The 19,151-nt window shown below is 38.5% G+C and overlaps 1 protein-coding gene across 4 annotated transcripts in view; it reads right to left on the reverse strand.

Annotated features, from left to right (window-relative positions):
• Positions 1-18,575, reverse strand: part of LOC133511831 (E3 ubiquitin-protein ligase ubr3) — a 141,040-nt gene extending 122,465 nt beyond the window's left edge. For 2 of the 4 annotated variants that reach the window (XM_061840803.1, XM_061840802.1), the window contains exons 1-24: positions 17,896-18,575; positions 16,753-16,892; positions 16,008-16,160; positions 15,697-15,843; positions 15,355-15,395; positions 14,747-14,813; positions 14,530-14,660; positions 14,217-14,445; positions 13,929-14,108; positions 12,963-13,096; positions 12,761-12,847; positions 12,609-12,674; positions 10,127-10,216; positions 9,899-10,027; positions 9,768-9,820; positions 9,569-9,702; positions 8,686-8,771; positions 8,456-8,597; positions 7,739-7,835; positions 6,326-6,467; positions 5,967-6,071; positions 4,809-4,979; positions 2,446-2,891; positions 1,151-1,239 (exon numbers count right to left, since the gene is read on the reverse strand). In XM_061840803.1, coding sequence (XP_061696787.1) covers positions 1,151-1,239; positions 2,446-2,891; positions 4,809-4,979; positions 5,967-6,071; positions 6,326-6,467; positions 7,739-7,835; positions 8,456-8,597; positions 8,686-8,771; positions 9,569-9,702; positions 9,768-9,820; positions 9,899-10,027; positions 10,127-10,216; positions 12,609-12,674; positions 12,761-12,847; positions 12,963-13,096; positions 13,929-14,108; positions 14,217-14,445; positions 14,530-14,660; positions 14,747-14,813; positions 15,355-15,395; positions 15,697-15,843; positions 16,008-16,160; positions 16,753-16,892; positions 17,896-18,329 — 3,493 coding nt within the window. In that variant the 5' untranslated portion in view covers positions 18,330-18,575. The remainder of the gene's footprint in view (positions 1-1,150; positions 1,240-2,445; positions 2,892-4,808; positions 4,980-5,966; positions 6,072-6,325; positions 6,468-7,738; positions 7,836-8,455; positions 8,598-8,685; positions 8,772-9,568; positions 9,703-9,767; positions 9,821-9,898; positions 10,028-10,126; positions 10,217-12,608; positions 12,675-12,760; positions 12,848-12,962; positions 13,097-13,928; positions 14,109-14,216; positions 14,446-14,529; positions 14,661-14,746; positions 14,814-15,354; positions 15,396-15,696; positions 15,844-16,007; positions 16,161-16,752; positions 16,893-17,895) is intronic. The other 2 variants (XM_061840804.1, XM_061840805.1) reach the window with 2 other exon arrangements.
• Positions 18,576-19,151: the final 576 nt, after the last annotated feature.

Below are 19,151 nucleotides of genomic sequence, written 5' to 3' on the forward strand. Positions count from 1 at the left end.
CGAAGAACAGGCACGATTACATGCATGTGCACAATGGCGATGGCTAGTAAAACTGCATCTTAACTTTTTTTTTTTTTTTAAATGAACGACCAGTTGCGTCAGATTATATTGTGCAAAGGAAGCTTTCATTATGTGTAGTGTCTGATGCACTCTAAGCCTCAGCCTACAATGCGCAGGGCTTCAGTGAAGCTCAGTCAATTGAGTGAGTGAAAGAAAATATATTTATGCAAACATTGAGACAGCTAACAAGGTAAATGTCATGGTGCACTTTTACACTGTTTTTTGGACCTTATGTTAGTCTTCAAACCAAAACAGAGGTCATAGAAAAAAGAAAAAAAGAGGTTTATTTTTGTGCCAAAATGCTGAGTTCTGGTATGTAACCTTCAAGATAAAACGCTCCAAGCTTAAAACAGGAAATCAAGTTAAAACTTGCACATAACCATTTGAGATGAAGAAACAGTCACAAATATTTTTAACAATACTATATTGTTATATTTATCCATATTTAACTTTAGGTAAAGCATTGATTAAGTTCATGGGTTTGATATTGATACTGCTTATAAAGAAGCTCAAGTGAAAAGTTCACTTTAGTCTTTGCTGCGGGCTGCTAAGAAAATGATGGTTCATAATTTGGACACCCTTTATTTAAACCATGCAATGTTTTTGACCAAGCCCCCAAAAATAAATCAGAATAGAGAATCGTTTGGAACCAGAATAGAAATAAAGAACAGTAACTGGAATTTCTCAAATTTAAACCATGTCCAACACAAACAGTCACTATACGTTCACCAGACTTCACCTTGCATTAAATTACCTCGAGAGGCCTCGGGGTGGCCATTCAAAAGTAATGTGTTGACTACTTCATTAATGTCTTGTTCATAATTAAAAAAAATTAATTCAGATCTGTAACAATACTACATTAAAGCTGGTGCTGATTAACAGCAACAACTGCATGTCTCTCCCTTCTTAGCAAGATGCAGATACACAGCCATTAAAAAAAAAATAAAGACTAGGAATAAATTATTTAATCACACTAAACTAATTGTATTCTCCAGCAGTAAACAACAGCTTCCAGTTTATGACAGAGGTGGATGTATATGTATATGTTACATTCCAGAGCTGAAAATAAGTTAGCTGGCAGTCTCCTTACCAACATCCATAGCTGTTTCCATGAAACTCTTCTGTCTCGAGGCAAATTCAGCTAATAGCTTCTGTTGCCTCTCTCGAGCCCTCTGGCGCCTAAACGTAATGACATGGAAGGAAATATGATTCAACCTAGTGATTTCCAACCTTTATAGAGCCAAGGCACATACTGTATTTTACAATTAAAAATCCCTTGGCACACCAACAAAAGTAAATGTCAGCAAAAATGGATGGATTAATTACTGTACTTCCAGCCATCTAATACAAGAGGATTTTTTTGTTCTGTCTGTCATTCTGCCTCATTGGCATAAATAGATGAATAAAGATACATTATTTCTTGGAAATAAATGGGTCTTTTTCACAATTACATAAAATTGGAGAACTTCCCACGGCACACCTGAAGAGCGCTCACGGCACACTAATGAACCCAGGAACAGTGTTTGGGAATCACTGATTTAACCCACTGCTCCTACCCTCAAAATTTCTCACCTATTTACCTTAACTTCAAAACCACAAATAGCATGTTTCTCGAGCATTAAAATGATACTTTGAGTGCAATGATTTCAAATTTGGAAAGCTGATTAACCAATATGAGGGCTTGCGCTCCACAATGAATGCTTACACATTGACTAAATCCTTAATATGGAGATACACACACAGACGGACTTTTCACTGATGGCCAAAACTGGAGTTTGGGGGGCTTCTTACCTTTGGCATTATTGCAATGCTACCTGGTGGTTGTATGGGGGTGGGAACTCAACCATGTGACAGAGTACAATATACATTTTACTCTTACTGTGAAATGAAAAACAATCCCATGAAACTTCATTATTGTTGGGGGAAAATGGTTTGGGGATTTTCCATAAAGAGTTTTAAGTGTTGAAATAAGCAAACAGTATAGATTGGTCTAGTAAATTGGAGGACATTTCTTCATGACACTGCCATTTTTTTTCTTCACAGTACATAACTGTTCTGCAACAATAATTTAAGATCTTGATTTTAATTTCAAGTAGTCCATCCCTTTGGTGCCTCAAAATAAAGCCAGATAATGTGCAGTGTTCATCCAACGATCAATTATCTGAGCTCCTTATCCTGACAAGTGTCGCAGGAGTGCTGGAGCCTATCCCAGCTATCTTCAGACAGGAGGCGGGGTACCCCCTGAACTGGTGGCCAGCTAATCGCAGGGCAAAAAGAGACAACCAGTCACACTCCCAATCACACCAAAGAGCAATTTTGAATCTCCAATTAATGCATGTTTTTGAATACCAAACGACATTCATGGAAATCAAGATGTGACGGTACCTCTCTTCTTTATCCAAGGCTTTTTTGTCTGTTGGACTATTCTTCTTTGGTGGCACAGGAGGATACACCTTTCCGCAAATGTCTTGGATGCTACGCTTGATTTGGCAGCTCCGCGTGGCTGCCTTAGTGAGGATACGCTCGATGGCTGTAATGCCATCTCCATGAGTGTGACGGCTTGTGTCCATATTATCAAGCCAGGATTCCGACAGGGAGTTCTGCTTGGATGACAGCTTCTGATGGAGTTTGACGAGGAGGGACAACATGCTCTCTCTTATCTCCAGGATCTCTGTCACCAGCTGTGGGGGCGTACCTGGCGGCACCCAGCGGGTTGACGAACTCTTTGGCCTGACAACCAGACTGGCTTCTGAACTGCTGCGGTTGATTATCTCCTGGAACTTCCTCCTGCGCTCTGCAACAAGGCTGAATACCTGGGCTTCACGCAGGTTCTGTGATGAGGGAATGATTTGCCGTTTTAATTAATTGAAATTGGGAAATGTTCACCTTCAACACTCCATTTTTTAACTTTCCCAAAAATCTAATTAGGTCATGCCTAATGTGGTGGTCATTGAGCATTTTTATTAGGTGTTCCCAGCCGCAATTGGATATTAGTCTGATATCACCGCCAAAACACAAAATGTATCAGTTTATAAGGGACTAGATCCAAAATCTTCGATACAAGTATTCTTATAGAAGCAGTCCATTCCATGCGCCGCACCAGCGCTCATAACCAGCAGCTTTAGGAGCAACACATACAGAGCCCACATGATTACAACAGGTTGCTATATGCTAAACATACGTACCTGTCTCCCACTGAAAATGCAAAATGCGACAGACACTCCAGATATAACTGACGTAGATGAAGTAAGCATGGGAAATAATTCCATATAAAACCCTTCAACACTTAAAGTGTCCTGACTTCACAAACGCCTAGAAAAGGTGATAGAACACAGTGGTAAACATGCGGCTGTCCCAGCTTTTTTTTGGAATGTATTGCACGTATCAAATCCAAAATTACTTAATATTTAAATAAGCATTTTCTAAATATATCAATTTGAACATTAAATACATTGTCTTTGTAGTATATTAAAATAAATATAGGTTGAAAGGTATTTGCAATTAATTATCTTCCATTTTTATGTTGTACAGACATCCCAACTTCATTGATATTGGTGTTTCTACATTTTGTTTTTATTGCTTTTACTGAGGTTATTTTTCAGAGTTTTCTAATTTAACTATATTTTATTTAATTTCAATATAGTCTTATGGAGAAAGTTAAACTTTACATAGGCCATTGGTTAAGAATAAAGGGGGTAGTTCAAAAAATACACACAGAAGACATCAAACGATATCCCTGCTACTGTTGCTGACTATTGTTCTCTGAGTAATGTCACTTGAGATTAGTAAAACCATTTATAATCCGCGATGAGATAGTATCAGATCACTATCGGTATTGACCAATACTAAAGGCTGCACTGAAAAAGTTGTACTTGCACATCCTTTGTACCCATTTTGTAATGTGCTATGATAAAAACTTGTATGGCCCTACAGCAAAGGATACCAAATGAAACAATATCACAGAGATAATTTAGCTGCACATCACCACATATACGAAGAAAGTAAACACTTCTTATTCTACCGGAACCTGGGTGCATTGTTAAATGAGAATCTCTCAGCTTGATGACAATAATAAACCAGTTGACTTAGATGGATTCTAAGGATGGTTCATTACCATAGTCAAATAGGTACGATGCACATAAAAGTTAAATTAAATGTGTATTATTTTAAAAAAAAAAACTGCCAAAGTTTCTTTATCGTCCTTGCTGATAGCGCTACTGACCAAGCCATTACCCAGGGACTCATCCAAAAGAACACAACCCATCTGAAGGATTGCCATGATCTGACCTGACAAAAAGACCTGCACCGGACCGTTAAATAAACATACATCATATTCCCTGACCACAGCAACATCAATCACAGTGGCATGCAGTTAAAAAGCATTTATCCAAGCCTGCATTACACACATAATTAGTTTCAGCAGTTGAGAGGCAGGAGAACTGCTGAAGTGTGGCGTCGTACACAAACCACGATTCACCCAGGGAAATCTACTTTAAAATGTGCAAGACAAACAAATGCCAGAATGTATTTTTCAAATCAGCAAACAGGTACAAACAGCTACCTCTCTCCAATTGGCTGAAAGACGCCTGGAACTCTGTGGGGTCAGGATAGCACAATGAATAATATTAACGATATTATAACGCCCATCCTGCCTTTAAGGTAGACTGTGGTGACACAGCTCTTTTTAAAAGAAAATGTGGTAAGGATGTGAGAATGTCCATGTGCTTTCATCAAGCTCAGCCTTTTACCTGGCCATAGGATGAAGCTTCTGAACTAGTACTAGGCGGAGCCTCACGCTTCACTTCAGGTGCCGTCTCAGGTACTCTCACTCTCACAAAGTTGATGACATGGTGTAGATTGGAGATGAGGTTGGTGCCAGGGAACCAACTGTCATGACAGTGCTCCTCAATGCAAGGCTCCTGAAATCATGGAGTAAGAGCTGTTGACATTACTGTTTCCCCCCATTATTGCTTGTTTAAAGTTATTCTGCATTTTTTTTAAAAAATGGTTTACAAGGCTGGGGGCCGAGTCGCGACAGATATGGCAATGCACTCCCAGCCTAGCATACTCTACTAGGCTAAAGCATACATTATAAGCAAAAAATAAATATATTTATTAAATGATTTAATTATACAAATTATTTAAACTATACATGTATTTATACTATGTAGTTTATTATCATGAAAAGCTAAAAAAATAAATAATTTAATAGGCTTGGAACGCATGATTTCATTTTCCATTCATTTTAATGGGAAAACGTGCTTCGGTTTTCGAACGTTTTGGTTTTCAACCAGCCTTCTGGAACGGATTGTGTTCGAGAACCAAGGCACTACTGTACTTGGGAATACAATTATTTTAGGCCCAACTTGTTTGGTGCCTCAACAGGCAGAAGTGAGCTCTCGTTAAGACCATTTCAAACTAAAAACGTTTATAACCCGAGCAGAGACTTTTTTTCGTCAGTGGAGCTCTAAATGAATTTGGACATTTGTTTCTACTAGAATCAGTACCCTAAACCAACTTTATATCAATTTCATGTGGCTTGTGAATTTGAATGAGAGGAGATTACTTAAGAGCCTCATGGTCCACTGCTCAATTTAATTTATTTGTATTTAAAGTAGACAGTTAGACAGTTACTTGGAGTTGCAATTGTCACGTAGTCTTGGAAGTAGAACTGTAGAAGAACACACTTTCCATAGTATTTTGTTTTATATGAAATTCAATGAGTCAATTATTATTATTTCATTTATTATCTTGTTCAGGGTCACAGTAAGGGCTGGAACCCCCTCCCTAACACACTCACACACACACAAAATTGGCCATTTGCCATCCTTAATTTTCCGGACAATCAATTAATGAGGTATCTTTAAAAATCCCTACTGTTATTACTCCCTCTGGTCATTTCTTACCTCATCTTCTTTGCTGTCTTGAACCTGGTTGTCCAAGCCCAGCTCAATTAGGTAAAGCACCATGCACAGCACATGTTCAGACATATTCTGATGATCCATCCATATCTAAAACGAAAATAAATTAAAATGAAGGTATATCCTAACCTTATCTAAATATGGTGTGATCAAACATTTTCAGTGTGAGTCATGCTTTGTGACGACCCTGTGGTATGCACTGTGCTATTTGCGTTATATCTTTTGAACTCTCTCTCAATTTGTAACACATGAGAACCAAACAATAACCGTGCTACATTTAAAGTAGTAACATTTTAAAAGAAATAAATGAATAGAAAATAGACACTCTTCACTAAGTTGCTCACCTTGTAAAGGAGAGTGAATATCACAATGTGCAGGGTCTTGCAGTGCAATAGTTTGATTAAACCTTGATAGCACGGGTGCAGGGGAGTCCTCTCCTTGTATGGGGGCCATGGGTTACCAGTGTGAATGCCAGACTGCTTTAAACTGGGAGTCATAAATCCCCCAAAGAAAAATGTCAGCACAGGACAAAAGGACAGTTGATGTACATTTTGAGGCATCAGAATATTGAAAATATATGGTGGAAAACGGGACGAATATTTATCAATGTGTATAATACTTAAATATTGCTGTAACCTGTTATCATTTAAAGTCTTGCCATCTTGTGAATGTGATCGCTTAAGTCACCATTCATACATACACCTATAGGCGATATCCATACCAATACATGCTGTGAAAGTGTACATTGGTCATCAAATGCGTCAGCCCAGTTTTAAAATAAAACCATTGATAATCCAGTCTAAATCAACAAACATTCAGAAAGTCCAATCTGAGAGATGAAAATACAATTTCGCCCCTGACAGGTGTGTGCAAAAATGCACTGGAAGATTTCACCCTTCTGCAAGCCGCAGCAATAACTATAAGACTGGGATGTGGTTATAGCCCAAAAGCAATTATATTTGAATTAATGTTGCAATACTACGTATTTTAAATTCATGTTCCTGATTTTGAAATGTTGATCAAAGGATGTGTACATTATAGGCTAACAACCAATCAACGTTTTGCAGAACACAAAAGAAATCACAGAAAAACAAAATTTGTGTTGCATTAAATCGTGTCTGGGTAAATGTTAAATTTGCTTTTCCCTGCTCAGACGAGCCACCGGGTATCACACTCTTTTAATATGACTCGATATATTACAGGCAACCAACACTTTCATGTGCCAAATTAAAAATCTCAAAAAGGTGACAAGTGTTAAAAACAACTATCAGTGATCCATCTGTACCTTCAATTACATTTACTCCCAAAGGATAATTACACAAAGGTTATCTTGCCCCCTGCCATTGCAAACACTGCAGAACTTGAGTAACCATTCACTAGTAATGGTATTGCCATTCATTCCAATATCATGAGGAAGGTGAACTCTAAGGATTCTCCTTCACAGCAACTGACACATTTGTGTCAGGACTACAATTAAACAAGGACAATTTCGTCAATTCGATTACAATTTAGCCTGAAAAATTGATTTTTCTTGAGAGCTATTTAATTGGAAACAACTCTAGCACCAAATAGACCTGACCTTTCTTATCATGTCCCTTCATGAACAGATGAGATAGGTGATCAGCCAATACTGAATAGAGCATGACATGATTGTTTTGCCATGGAATACTTAACATGGATAGCGTGCTCCTGTTTGTCACAATACATAATAAACATATTTATTCAACTTGTTTGAGGAAATGTAGGTCACAACTTACAATGCGGAATATCGGTCCATTGCGGACTGCACATCACGTCGATAGACAGTTCTGAGAACAACCATGATGGGGTCAAACTCATTCTCCCACACCTCCGCTGTTAGACAAAATGATGAGATCTGCTGCGTAAGAGTTGCTGCCAAGCGACATTTGCTTTTTCCCTTAAAACTACTGTCCTTCTGCTTCTAAAAGTGGTTTAAGCCTGCCACCAAGTGGTCAGAAGGACAATAAAACTAAGGAGTTGAATGATCATTTACTGTACATTATCAATCAGTGTTTGCCAACATTTGAGTCATAAATTTCAGGGGGTCGAAAAGTCTGACCATCCCACACATGTACAAAGGACATGAAGTGCTTTAAAATTGATGATGAAACAGAGTGCCATGATGTAATTTGTCCACATTAGTTTAACACTGAAAACTTTAATAACCATTTCACAAGTTGCTTAAATTGGATGACTTTCTGTAGCCCCAAATAGCCCTTACATTAAATGTTGTCACTGTATTTACAATGTCTACTGGTGGTATTTTAACCTACTGTAGGTTCCGTAGAGCTGCGGCCATCTGCAAAGATGGTCGGTAAATTTTAATACCAAATCATTATTGCAATGTTAATTTCCTCTGACACGTAATCCAGGATTGTATAAATTCATTATTTGACAACACTATGACTTCCTAAATGTACTTTACTAATGACCAACATTACAGTACATCCTACCTTTGGGCGTGTACATGCCCTGCTGCATGGAACCACCTGGCTCAAACACTGGTGCTTTGAAATCTGCGACAGCAGAAAGCATCTCCTCAAAACTACAGCTCCCTGGTACAATGCCACTCTTTGGGTTGGGATTCTCAGGAATCTAAGCGAGAACTCTTAAGGCAAAAGTTGGTGACAGATTAAAGGATCAAAATTTCACATGGTGTCCCTTGAATTTATTGAAAGGATACAAGGTCTAACAGCGAGCTGTGTGTGCGATCGTTCATACACAACTGTGAGACCATTTCAGCCCGAAGAATCTCATCATCTGTCATTCCTGAGTGAGGAGCAGAACGTGAGCAGCTTTTATTGAAGGACTGCTTTTTCGGGTGGATACATGAAAACTAAACATAAAATAGACAAGTTCACGGCTTGAATCCACAAGGCCATGTTACGATGAGCTCATCATTCTCTTTTATAAAATAGGTTTTGTTTTAATTGATAACTGATTAACAGTGGATATTTTCTGTCTCTGATTTTTCTGAAGGGAAAGGAATACATTCACTCGGAACTTGGATATAGATCAACTTCAGATAATTGATATTTGCCGTAAGGCACATGGGTGTCATACTCGAGCCGCAGAGCCAGATCCAAAACATCATGTTATTTGAATGGCCCCGCCAAAGCAAATCATGTACATCTTCTTCATGTTTCTAACTAAAACCGCAACCAAAATTGCAAATCATCTTCATTTTTAATAAGGTTAATAAAGCTATTACCCCTTTTATAAAATAAATTTATTAAAATATTTTCCTTTGATTCTAAATCAAATTAACAAACCAATATGCGTACATGTAAATAAGGGATTTTTTTCTTTTATATGGTTTCAAATTTATAACACCACACTGGGGGAAAACCATAACTACATTGTGGCCTGTAACAAAAATGAGCTTGACATCCTTGATTAAGATCATCAAGACTGAATTGAGAACATCTCTGCCTGCTTGAAGTAAAGCAATGAACATCAAGACATGAGAACTTAGCTCTTTCCTTTATCAGCAACCATCACGAGGTCATTATTCACCATGAGAGTGGTTGTGTCAGCACTATGACATTCTGTGTGATACCACTAACCTAAATGAATGCGAAGGCTTGTCAGTATGACTAAGAAGGTCAGAGCACCTTCGAGCATTGGTCTTTCTTGTTCAGAGTCTAACACGGCATTCTGATGCTGAGATGCCATGGTTAAAAGATCAACCACTTTGAACCTGCGGAAGGGACGACAATTATGCATTATGCAATACAACAAACAAGTGACTAAATCCGACATTACCTCTCAAAAACACTTGAAATAAAATAGTCAGGATCAAGTCGCGATGCGCAAACCTGCAAATAAAAAAGGTGGAAGATTTTACAAACAACAACAACCATATATGAGAAACACTTTTGATGATTAATCCTAACCTGAAGTAGAAAGATGTCGGGGTCTATCATGGAGTTGCAGAAGTGTGACTGTACATAGGTCATTGCTTGTCCTTTTATCTGTAACCCATTTCTAACCCACATGTTGCTGTGGATCTCTGAGAGACATGCCTACAAGCAAATGTTTGAATTACAAATCATCTGAAGTCATCAGTTCCTTAAACAGGCCCACAGAGCAGAAGCTTTATGAAGAACCCCAGCATGATATACCTGAATTTGCAGTGGATGCACCATGATTTTCATCAGCATCTCTTGGTCAGGCAGGAGGCTATCCAGGTCCAAGTCTTGGCACTTCACAGCCTGAGAATTGTTGAGAAATTAGTAAGGTGAAACCCCGCTTTTCGCAGGGAATTTGGACCAACCCCAAAATATTGACAATCGACAAATAATGGACCTTTCCAACATGTCAATCACTCGTACAATAACAGGGAATCAGATAGCCGCGTTGTATTAATCCCTGGCTAGTCCCGCCCCTCCCGTAGCCAGTTCCCACAAACAACACTGTTTGTTGGTAGCCTGGGTTTTAAAAAGTTAATGTTAGGAAGAAAATGGTCCTCAGATGCGCTTGGGGAACATGCAATTCTGACAAAAGATATCCTGCTAGCTTACAAGGGGCCCAGTTGATTAATTTTCAAAAGCCTAAAACACAGTTGGCGAAGTGTCTCCGATGGATTAGAGCTTGCGGAAGACCTCACGTACAACTCGGGGTGAAAAATATCCCCAAACACAAGGCTGTATGTTCGAAGGTAAGTGAGGGAGAAGTATCTTCTCTGAGTTTGAATTATTATCAGTGCTTTATACATTCCAGGAGAACAACTTTCACTTTGTTAGTGTATCACTGACCTGCTGAATGAAGTGTGGCATGTTTTATGCCGATGAGTCGGGTTCGTGATACATAAATGCACGATGTGTTGCAAGAGAAATGTCTATTTTCCCATTTGTATCACATTAGACTTTTTTAGACATAGCACTGGGTTCCATTACGAGCCAAGTCAAATGAATACACCCACTCATTTATAAAGGCTACAATGATATTACTCGTGATCTTTCCGAGTAAAAAGTATTCACCCTGATTTACATGTGCTGTACGATGCCACTATTTTGTCCTGTTGGATTTCAATATGAAATTTGTGAGGAGTCAAACTTTTTTTACATCGATCGGCAACGTTTCGCTGTAACCCTGACATTGCGTCCTGCTCCGTCCAAAATGTTAATTCCGTGTACATATCCTTGCGTGGAATAGTTGAGACCTCTCTGTAGAACTCTCTAGGACAAGTCCGGCGCATTTGGCAAAAAACATACCCCAATATTATATGGAATACGTGATAGAGGACCCAGTTCAAACCTATTATGTTAGGTCGCCATCTTGAAAGATTGTGGGGCATGGCAACTGTAGCTAGGGGGGGTGGAGCTGAAGATCGGCAGTGGGAAAGGTCCATTGGCACCAGTGGCGTCACTAGAACCATTTTTTAAAATGAGGTATTTCAAGGAAATATTGTGCTGTGTGCATCCAATGATGTAAACCAGTTTTGTTTTGTTTTTTTTAATATTAGTCTTACAGGGTATGTTGGAACAGGGTGCCACATCATCTGTGTCCTGTGATAAACTTTACAAAATACATATATTTCATGTTTTGATGATGTGGGTACCAGAAACTCAATGTTGTCTATTATATAAACTCTAAAGGGTTTTCCCCTTTTGGGGTTGTGCATAGTACTACAGAGCATATTGTACACTATTTAAATTATGGCATACACAATAAATATTGAGGAAATAGAAGTAGACTACACTTGCTTACATCAGAAGAGCAGCAGAAAGTTTTTCAGTTTCACTTGTGAATGTGCTTGACTGTATGTTTTAGGGCCGTCAACAAAACAAGAAACTTGAAATGTAGTTTAAAAAAAAAAAACAATTAACAAAAAACTGACATTCTGCCCATTCGTGGGTAGCATCCCATTTTTGGGACATCATGATTTTCAAGCATTATATCATTCAGTATATCAAAATATTTAAGTGTTTTAATCTGAAGCCATAATTTGGTATGAGGAGAGGATAACTCATCGGTCAAAATTAGCACAGAGTTATTTCTCTTTCCTTCCTGACCCAACATGGTTGCCTCAAGTATACAAGGAGGGTTTTCCAAGAGAAGAAAGGGAGAAAGGTCAGTATGCAACCAAGTTTGTCTTCAAAATGCTAATCCATCAGTATTATTAATGCATGTCGTTCTATAAAAAAATTAATTAATAAACATATCTCTAGTATGTACCACGTCACAGAACTGATGACATACCCGTCCCAGTTTTGGGACACTGCCTGTGAGAGGGTACATCTTTTTTGCCCTTTGTTTTATGCATTAAACAAAAAGAAGAGTTATTTCCTTGATTGTGGCCTGTTGGGAGACTTTTATCTCAATAAGGCAAAGATTTGCCACCCTCCCCATGAATGGGTTAATGATTTCACTCAAGTAGAACACCAAGATTCCAACAGATGGCACATAGGTAATACTTTGGCCTAGGGACAAAAAAAAAACGATTAGCAGGCAACCATGGTTTTCCCACAAATAATGGAGGATAAGTTGAAAAAAAAATGCTTTCTGTCCATAAATCTACAAATATGTGAACTCGCAAATATGTGGAGTTTCGCTGCAGTGTACAGTATTCTTTTACACTGACATCCCAGCAGTTAGACATACCTTACTGAGGAACATGGCATAGTAGCGGTGTAGTGGCAGGTGAAATGTCACTTGATTTGGCAAAGGCTGAAAGACAAATATAAGCCATGTGAAACATTGAGGGCGTATGGCTCGCCTACCTGTGTTAAGACAGCTGAGTCTATTAACTTTACCTCATCATTAAAGCTGATGGCATCAAACCAGATCTGGAGAGTTTCCAAACAGTAGCGTACCACAGTTTTAGTATACTCCTGAGTCTCCTACAAGGATACAATTGAACCTGTTAAAACCCCTTATTTGGCTGTACAGTACGTGCAGCTTCAAGAGTTTAGTCAGTGTAAGAACGTATGTTGTAAGAAAATGGGCGGGACTTACTTTGACTTTGCAGTGAGTTAAAAGACCCCACATTGGTTGTGCACAGGCTTCGAGCTCAGCTGCAAATGCTGCATAGTATGTCTGAGACTCAAATTCAACATGTTCATTCAACTCCCGCTTATTCAGGTTCATTCCTATTAGAGCACAAAATTACAAAAGTTAGATGACACATATGTGAAGAAAAAAAATACATGAATTTTTGCTACTACACATTACTGGGACTGTATGTGGGAGAATTTAATGCAGGAGACTGACATACAGTGGAGAAGCACGACTGTGCACATTACCCCAGCAAGTGGACACTTCAAACCACTGAGCAAGGGGTAGTTATTTTTAGTGTCATGACTCCACATGGCAACTTGGCAGTATAAACTATTCTAATTCAGTAACAGTCTCGTATGTGCCACTGCTCACAAACAATGATTATTAAAAAAACAAGTAAGTGCTGACTGCTTAGCGTTTAAAAGGAACACAATTTATGTGTAAAGAGGGGTGAGCCAACTGTGGAGTGATGAAATACTTCATTTACACTTAAAACGATGGCACAAAACAAAAATGGCAATGTAATTCTCTAATAATTAAACAAAGGTGGGTAATTATTAAAATTTTAATAATTAAACTGGAAGCCAAGAACAACTACTTAACTATACAGTATTCTACAATACTTCAAAGAGGGAAATACAGGGGAGTAAAATCATAGTCATCATTTTTATTTTATTTGGATTACAATGAAAAAATGTTTGAATACTTTTTTCTATCTAGTGTATCCACGATATCTATCTATGCCTCTGTTGGTCCACCGCTACCAACATCTAAAATTTTTGACAAAAATACTTCCTAAAAGAAGCAATTCATGGATAAAGTTGATTTTGAAAAATAATGTCTTGAAGCAACTGGTGTGAGTGATCAGGTTCCTCCTCGGGGGGAGAGAAGAAAATAAAGTTGCAGCAGCTTCACATGACTTACCTTGGAAAAATGACACAAAGCTCATCCACAGCATCAACAATGAATGGTCTTCTAGGAACTTTTTTGCAACACTTTGGTGTGACAAGATGTTGATAAAATCACTAACTAATGGCCAGTATGTGTTGTTCTTCAACAGAGCCTCACTGCAATTCACCACAACATGGCGACTGTTTTCTTCATCTGAAAAAGGAAAATGGTTCAAACCAATATGGGCTGGTTCATGGCATTCAGACCATATACTTTATTTCACCCTAAATACAAAGTGTTTGATCCATTCCGAGCACTAACCCTGAAGTTCACTTTTGATAAGGCAACTTTCCATCATGTAAAGGAGAACAGTGACCATGATGTCCAGCAGCTGACACTCCTCAGTCACATGCCGAGCCAGTTCCTCGTTACTGAACAATTGCACACTGATATGTACAATTCGGTTGGACATTGTGTCTGACTCGTGGCTTTTCATCAGAGTTTTCATGATGAATGCATAATGCTGAACAAATGTTTTGGTAAAAGTGATCTGCCAAGATAAACAAACGAAAAAAAAGGAGCAGAAATTAAATACTGTATTTACTATGAGATGATTAATTATTTCGAGATTTACCTTGTAATCTTGATCTGGTAACATGTTCAGTAAGAAAGTGACCTTCTTCTGAGGAAACTCATATTTGATTGTCCAAAACAGGAGCTCCTCCAAAAAACATTTATGCTTCAAACATTCAATAATCGACAGATCTGAGGTCAGAAAAAAAAAATACAATGAGAAGTTCACCAATCACAAAATATACATTATAAAGAAATCTGTATTTTCTTAATATTACCTTTTGTACTGCTACTCAGTTTAACTCTCTTTCTCTGACCAACAGATTGTCCCGCATCTTGGTCATCCTGTGAATGTGGGGAGGGAAAAAAAGCTACTGAATAAAAATCATTGAAATGTAATTTGTAACCTTAAAAAATGATTTGGCATCAGTGTTTATAATATTAAAAAAAACCCTTGGGGTTCAGTACAATTTTATTTCAAAAGCTATTCCTTTAGTCACAAAAATCTGTCAAAGATGTGCTTAATGTGACACTTTTTTTCATTAGACAAGGTATCAAGATGAACGTGATGATTATAGAGGAAGTGGAAACAAGTGGAACCTTGCGCACAAATCTGGTGCCCTTTTGTAATCAATCATGAAATTAAAGATTGTTTTATTGTTTTCACTCTTTTTTATTGTTATGATTGTAAAAAGCGTTAAGACTTGTCTTTGCACTTAAATCAAGGTTTTGTGACAGCAACAATTTGACCTGAAAATTTTTTCATTATAGTTCATGAGAAAAATTTTCTCCAAAATGGACCAGTATCCAGGAACAAATTGCCCTTGACTTTAGATATTTTATTATAACATTTTAAAACAATATGTGCTCCATGTTTTTCACAAACCTCTTTGCTTGACTCATCTGGGCTCGCTGGTGATGTCGATCCTAAAAGTGAAAGTAAATTGAGCATCGCTAGTTTATGAAGATTGTTAGAGAAATAGTCCACCTTAGTCATTAAACACTGCACCCAAGTAAGTGACTGAGGGAATTATATTTTACCATGATAATTACATAGCTATGACACAGTTCAAATTAAAGTATACATATACTAGATTAATGTAGAATGTAGAAGATGTTTTCATGAGATTAAAAATTTGACAGTGTCAGATTTAGCAACATTCTGCAACCAAACTGGGATAGTGGGTGGGTTTATGGAAAGGTAACATACGGAGGAAGGAAATCTCACCCAGTAGGGCGTCAGCGCCTCCTTCGGCCCCAACTGCGGCGTCGGCGGTACTTTGGGCCTTGTCTTCCATAGACACCAAGCCAGAATTCTTCAATGCTGCCAAATACTTGTCATAATTCTTTTTAGCGAACAAATTGTGCTCTTGGCCTACCGCAGCAATGTCAAAAGAAAATAAAAATTTGTCATTCATTGGCTGATGTCCTGACTTCTCTTAGTATGCATCTTTTAAGTATATTATATTCCTTTGTATCATGATGAACACACCTAACAAAACCAAAGCAAAATAACGGTGCATTTGAATGAGAAGTTACCCATGCTCAATTCCTTAAATGTTTGCTGGTTCGTCAAGATTTTTGTTAGCACAGTCCGCATTGCTCCACCCATTTTGGTGAGCTCTTCCAGGAAGGAGATTTGAGGCTCCAGCTGCTGAAGAACTTTTTGTAAATCTCTCTCAGATGACGTGTCTGGTGCAGGGAGATAAATACAAGTCATGCATCCCAGCTCTTTGTAAACATGAGACCAGATCTAAACGGGACCGTTACATTTGCAGCTTGCGCAATTTATCTCTCTGCATTTAATATGTAATAAGATATTATAGTGCAGGAATTATGGCTTAGTTTACAACTTCAGTTTGAAGACTGGGTCACAAAGTATTTTGTTTCAAGACGGATTAGAGATGGTGGCTGAAGAAACAACAGGTAGCAGAACCTGAGGTAACAGAAATGAAGATACTGAGGTTCTCGCTTGGTGTGAACAGGTTGGATAGGATTAGAAATGAGCTCATTAGAGGGACAGCCAAAGTTGGATGTTTTGGAGACAAGGTGAGAGAGAGCAGACTTCGATGGTTTGGACAGGTTTAGAGGCGAGAGTGAGTATATTGGTAGAAGGGTGCTGAGGACGGTTGATGGATGTTGTGAGGAAGGACATGAGGACAGTGGGTGTTAAGACAGGAGGATGCACGAGATGGGCTTAAATGGAAAAAGATGACACGCTGTGGCGACCCCTAACGGGACAAGCCGAAAGAAAAAGAAGACAGAAATGATATCTAGTTTTCACCTGGTTCTGTATATCCATCCCTCAAATACTGTATGACAAACAGGATAAAGCGAGGGAGAACCAACTCTGACATCATCAGAAGATCTCTAGGAATTGACGGGATGTTCTCTCCTGTTCTCAAGCGATGCCGTCTGCAAAACCTGTTTGAAAAATACAGTTTGTCGAAAACTCATTCAAAAAATGGTTGCATCTATGAAAATCACTGATTGAACTCGCTTGGTCAGTGAATGATGAATACCACGGGTGTTTATGTAATAAATGTGATTCCAATTGATGAATGCAAGTAAATACAGATGTGATTGTGGTTTATGGAACTTCATGACCTTTGGAAACAAACAAACAAATGTCACCAGCTAATTACAGTTTGAACAAAACATACATTGAAAAAAGTAGGGTTAATTTGTTTTGACTATTGGCCACTTGAAATATTACATTCAATATGTTAATTACAAAACTGTTGGCGATGTACGTGCAGTGAGAAACTTTCCAAATACATTCTGATGTACAGTATATAAAAAGGGCTTGTTTTTGTTGTATTAGGGTGATGTATTTCATTGGATTTTGCCAAAATGTTTAATAAGCGTCCAACTGGGTCCAACAACTCAAAAAAATTGAATAGCTCAGACTTGCTTTTTATCCTAACTACAAATAATAGTTTTAAAATGTTTGTTCTAAAAGGACACTCCTTCATCGTGAGGAGCAGGTGCAGAATTGATGCAATCATTCTTTTAAGATGAAACATCATCATTAAATCGTGGCTCGCTATTACGAGCACAATTTGACGTGTGGCGTTAGCAAAAAAAAAAAGGGTTCACAAAAGTGCTCCATCTATCAGACCATCTCCAAACAACCTCATAACTCTAAAATATAGTCATGTTCTAGTTTAAGATGATGATGTTAGCTAGCTAGCTAATGTTAGTAGCTAAGACAATGCTAACTACATATCTTACACTTTAATGACAAGAGCGGCGAACTGTCGGGTAACGTAGTCATTCGAAGTTATGCACTCAATGCATTTAGGACTTAACGACACAAAGGTTGTACTAATCGATGGAGTTGAGGAAATTTGAACAACAAGATCCTTTCCAAAGTGCAGCACCTGTCACCGGGTAGCATAGCTTAGCTTTAGCGAACTTGGCTCACCCACTCTCTCGCATGACATTACTGTCTCCACAGTCACAGGCCCCGCCAGCCTGGCTTCGGAACATGTTGAAGTCATGGCTCGTATGGTCTCCGTTATTGAAACACTCGGCGCACAGCGACATGCAAGGGGAGATGCCACAGGTCCGGCATCGGTACGCCACAAAATTCGCCGTCCACACCAAGCCGCATAGGGTGGCGTTGTCATAAGAGCGGACCGTTTTGCAGAACTCCTCGAATGCTTCGCCTCCTGCAATGAGACATTTACACCAGTCAAGCGCCTCTGTGTCCGTCGATGGTTTTTCGGGATTGAGGACGTCGTCAAGCAGCTCGTGAATTTGTCGGAGAGCAGAGCTGTTGTCAGTCCGCCGCAAGTCTGCCTTCAAGTGAGCGGCAGTAGCTTTCTTGTCCCGGCGCAACAGCGACGCCGCCATCATTTGCTGGCTTGTTGTCCACAAATGTATTTTGGTTGTCTTGCGTCCATGTTCTCGAGGGGTCTCGCGATACTCTTCGTTATTGGGATTCGTTGTATTTTATAAAAGGGATATGCAGCCTACGAATTCGGACACGCTTAAAAGAAAATCAAAAGTTGCAATTCGCACTTATTGTACGTATATATTGAAGGAGGGTTTTCCCAACCACCAAAATCAAGCTTTTGACCTTAGTTCAGACACACCTATATCCGTGTGTTTGTGGTATTGCTACTAGGCAGCAACCCTTGAAACATTTCAAAATTTTGGGGTCGTGGGGGGGATGCAGAATATTATGATATATAATCATTCCATCCATTCTCTGCGTAATAACGTCGCATGTACGATAGTATTTCCATCATTTCTAAAGAAAATGTTTCAGCCCAAAAATGGACAAATAATTAGGTCAATTATGGAGGGGGCAATGATCAACAATTAACCAATGATCAAATTAATGAACAGTAATATTATGGTTGTTTAATCAAATAATTAATCACTTAGACATCTAAAAAAAATAGTTCAAATACACGAAGGAGGAAGTATTCACTCTGTTACTTTTACATTAGAAAAGCATAATCAGAATTTCTCTATTTTCTGACATGCTCCGGACCCCAAAACTGACACACAACCAATTATTATTTGTGTATTTATTGCAGTGTCAATTTAAAATAATCTGCTCACCTTCTTAATAATCGATCACAATTACAAGGAAATTCTCGACAAAGAATGTCTCATCTCATATTAAATACACTTCAGATCACTTTTGCAAAAACCTTAGTTCATCATTAT

This window comes from Syngnathoides biaculeatus, chromosome 14 (genome assembly GCF_019802595.1).
Source record: "Syngnathoides biaculeatus isolate LvHL_M chromosome 14, ASM1980259v1, whole genome shotgun sequence".
In the NCBI taxonomy this organism is placed as follows: Eukaryota; Metazoa; Chordata; class Actinopteri; order Syngnathiformes; family Syngnathidae; genus Syngnathoides; species Syngnathoides biaculeatus.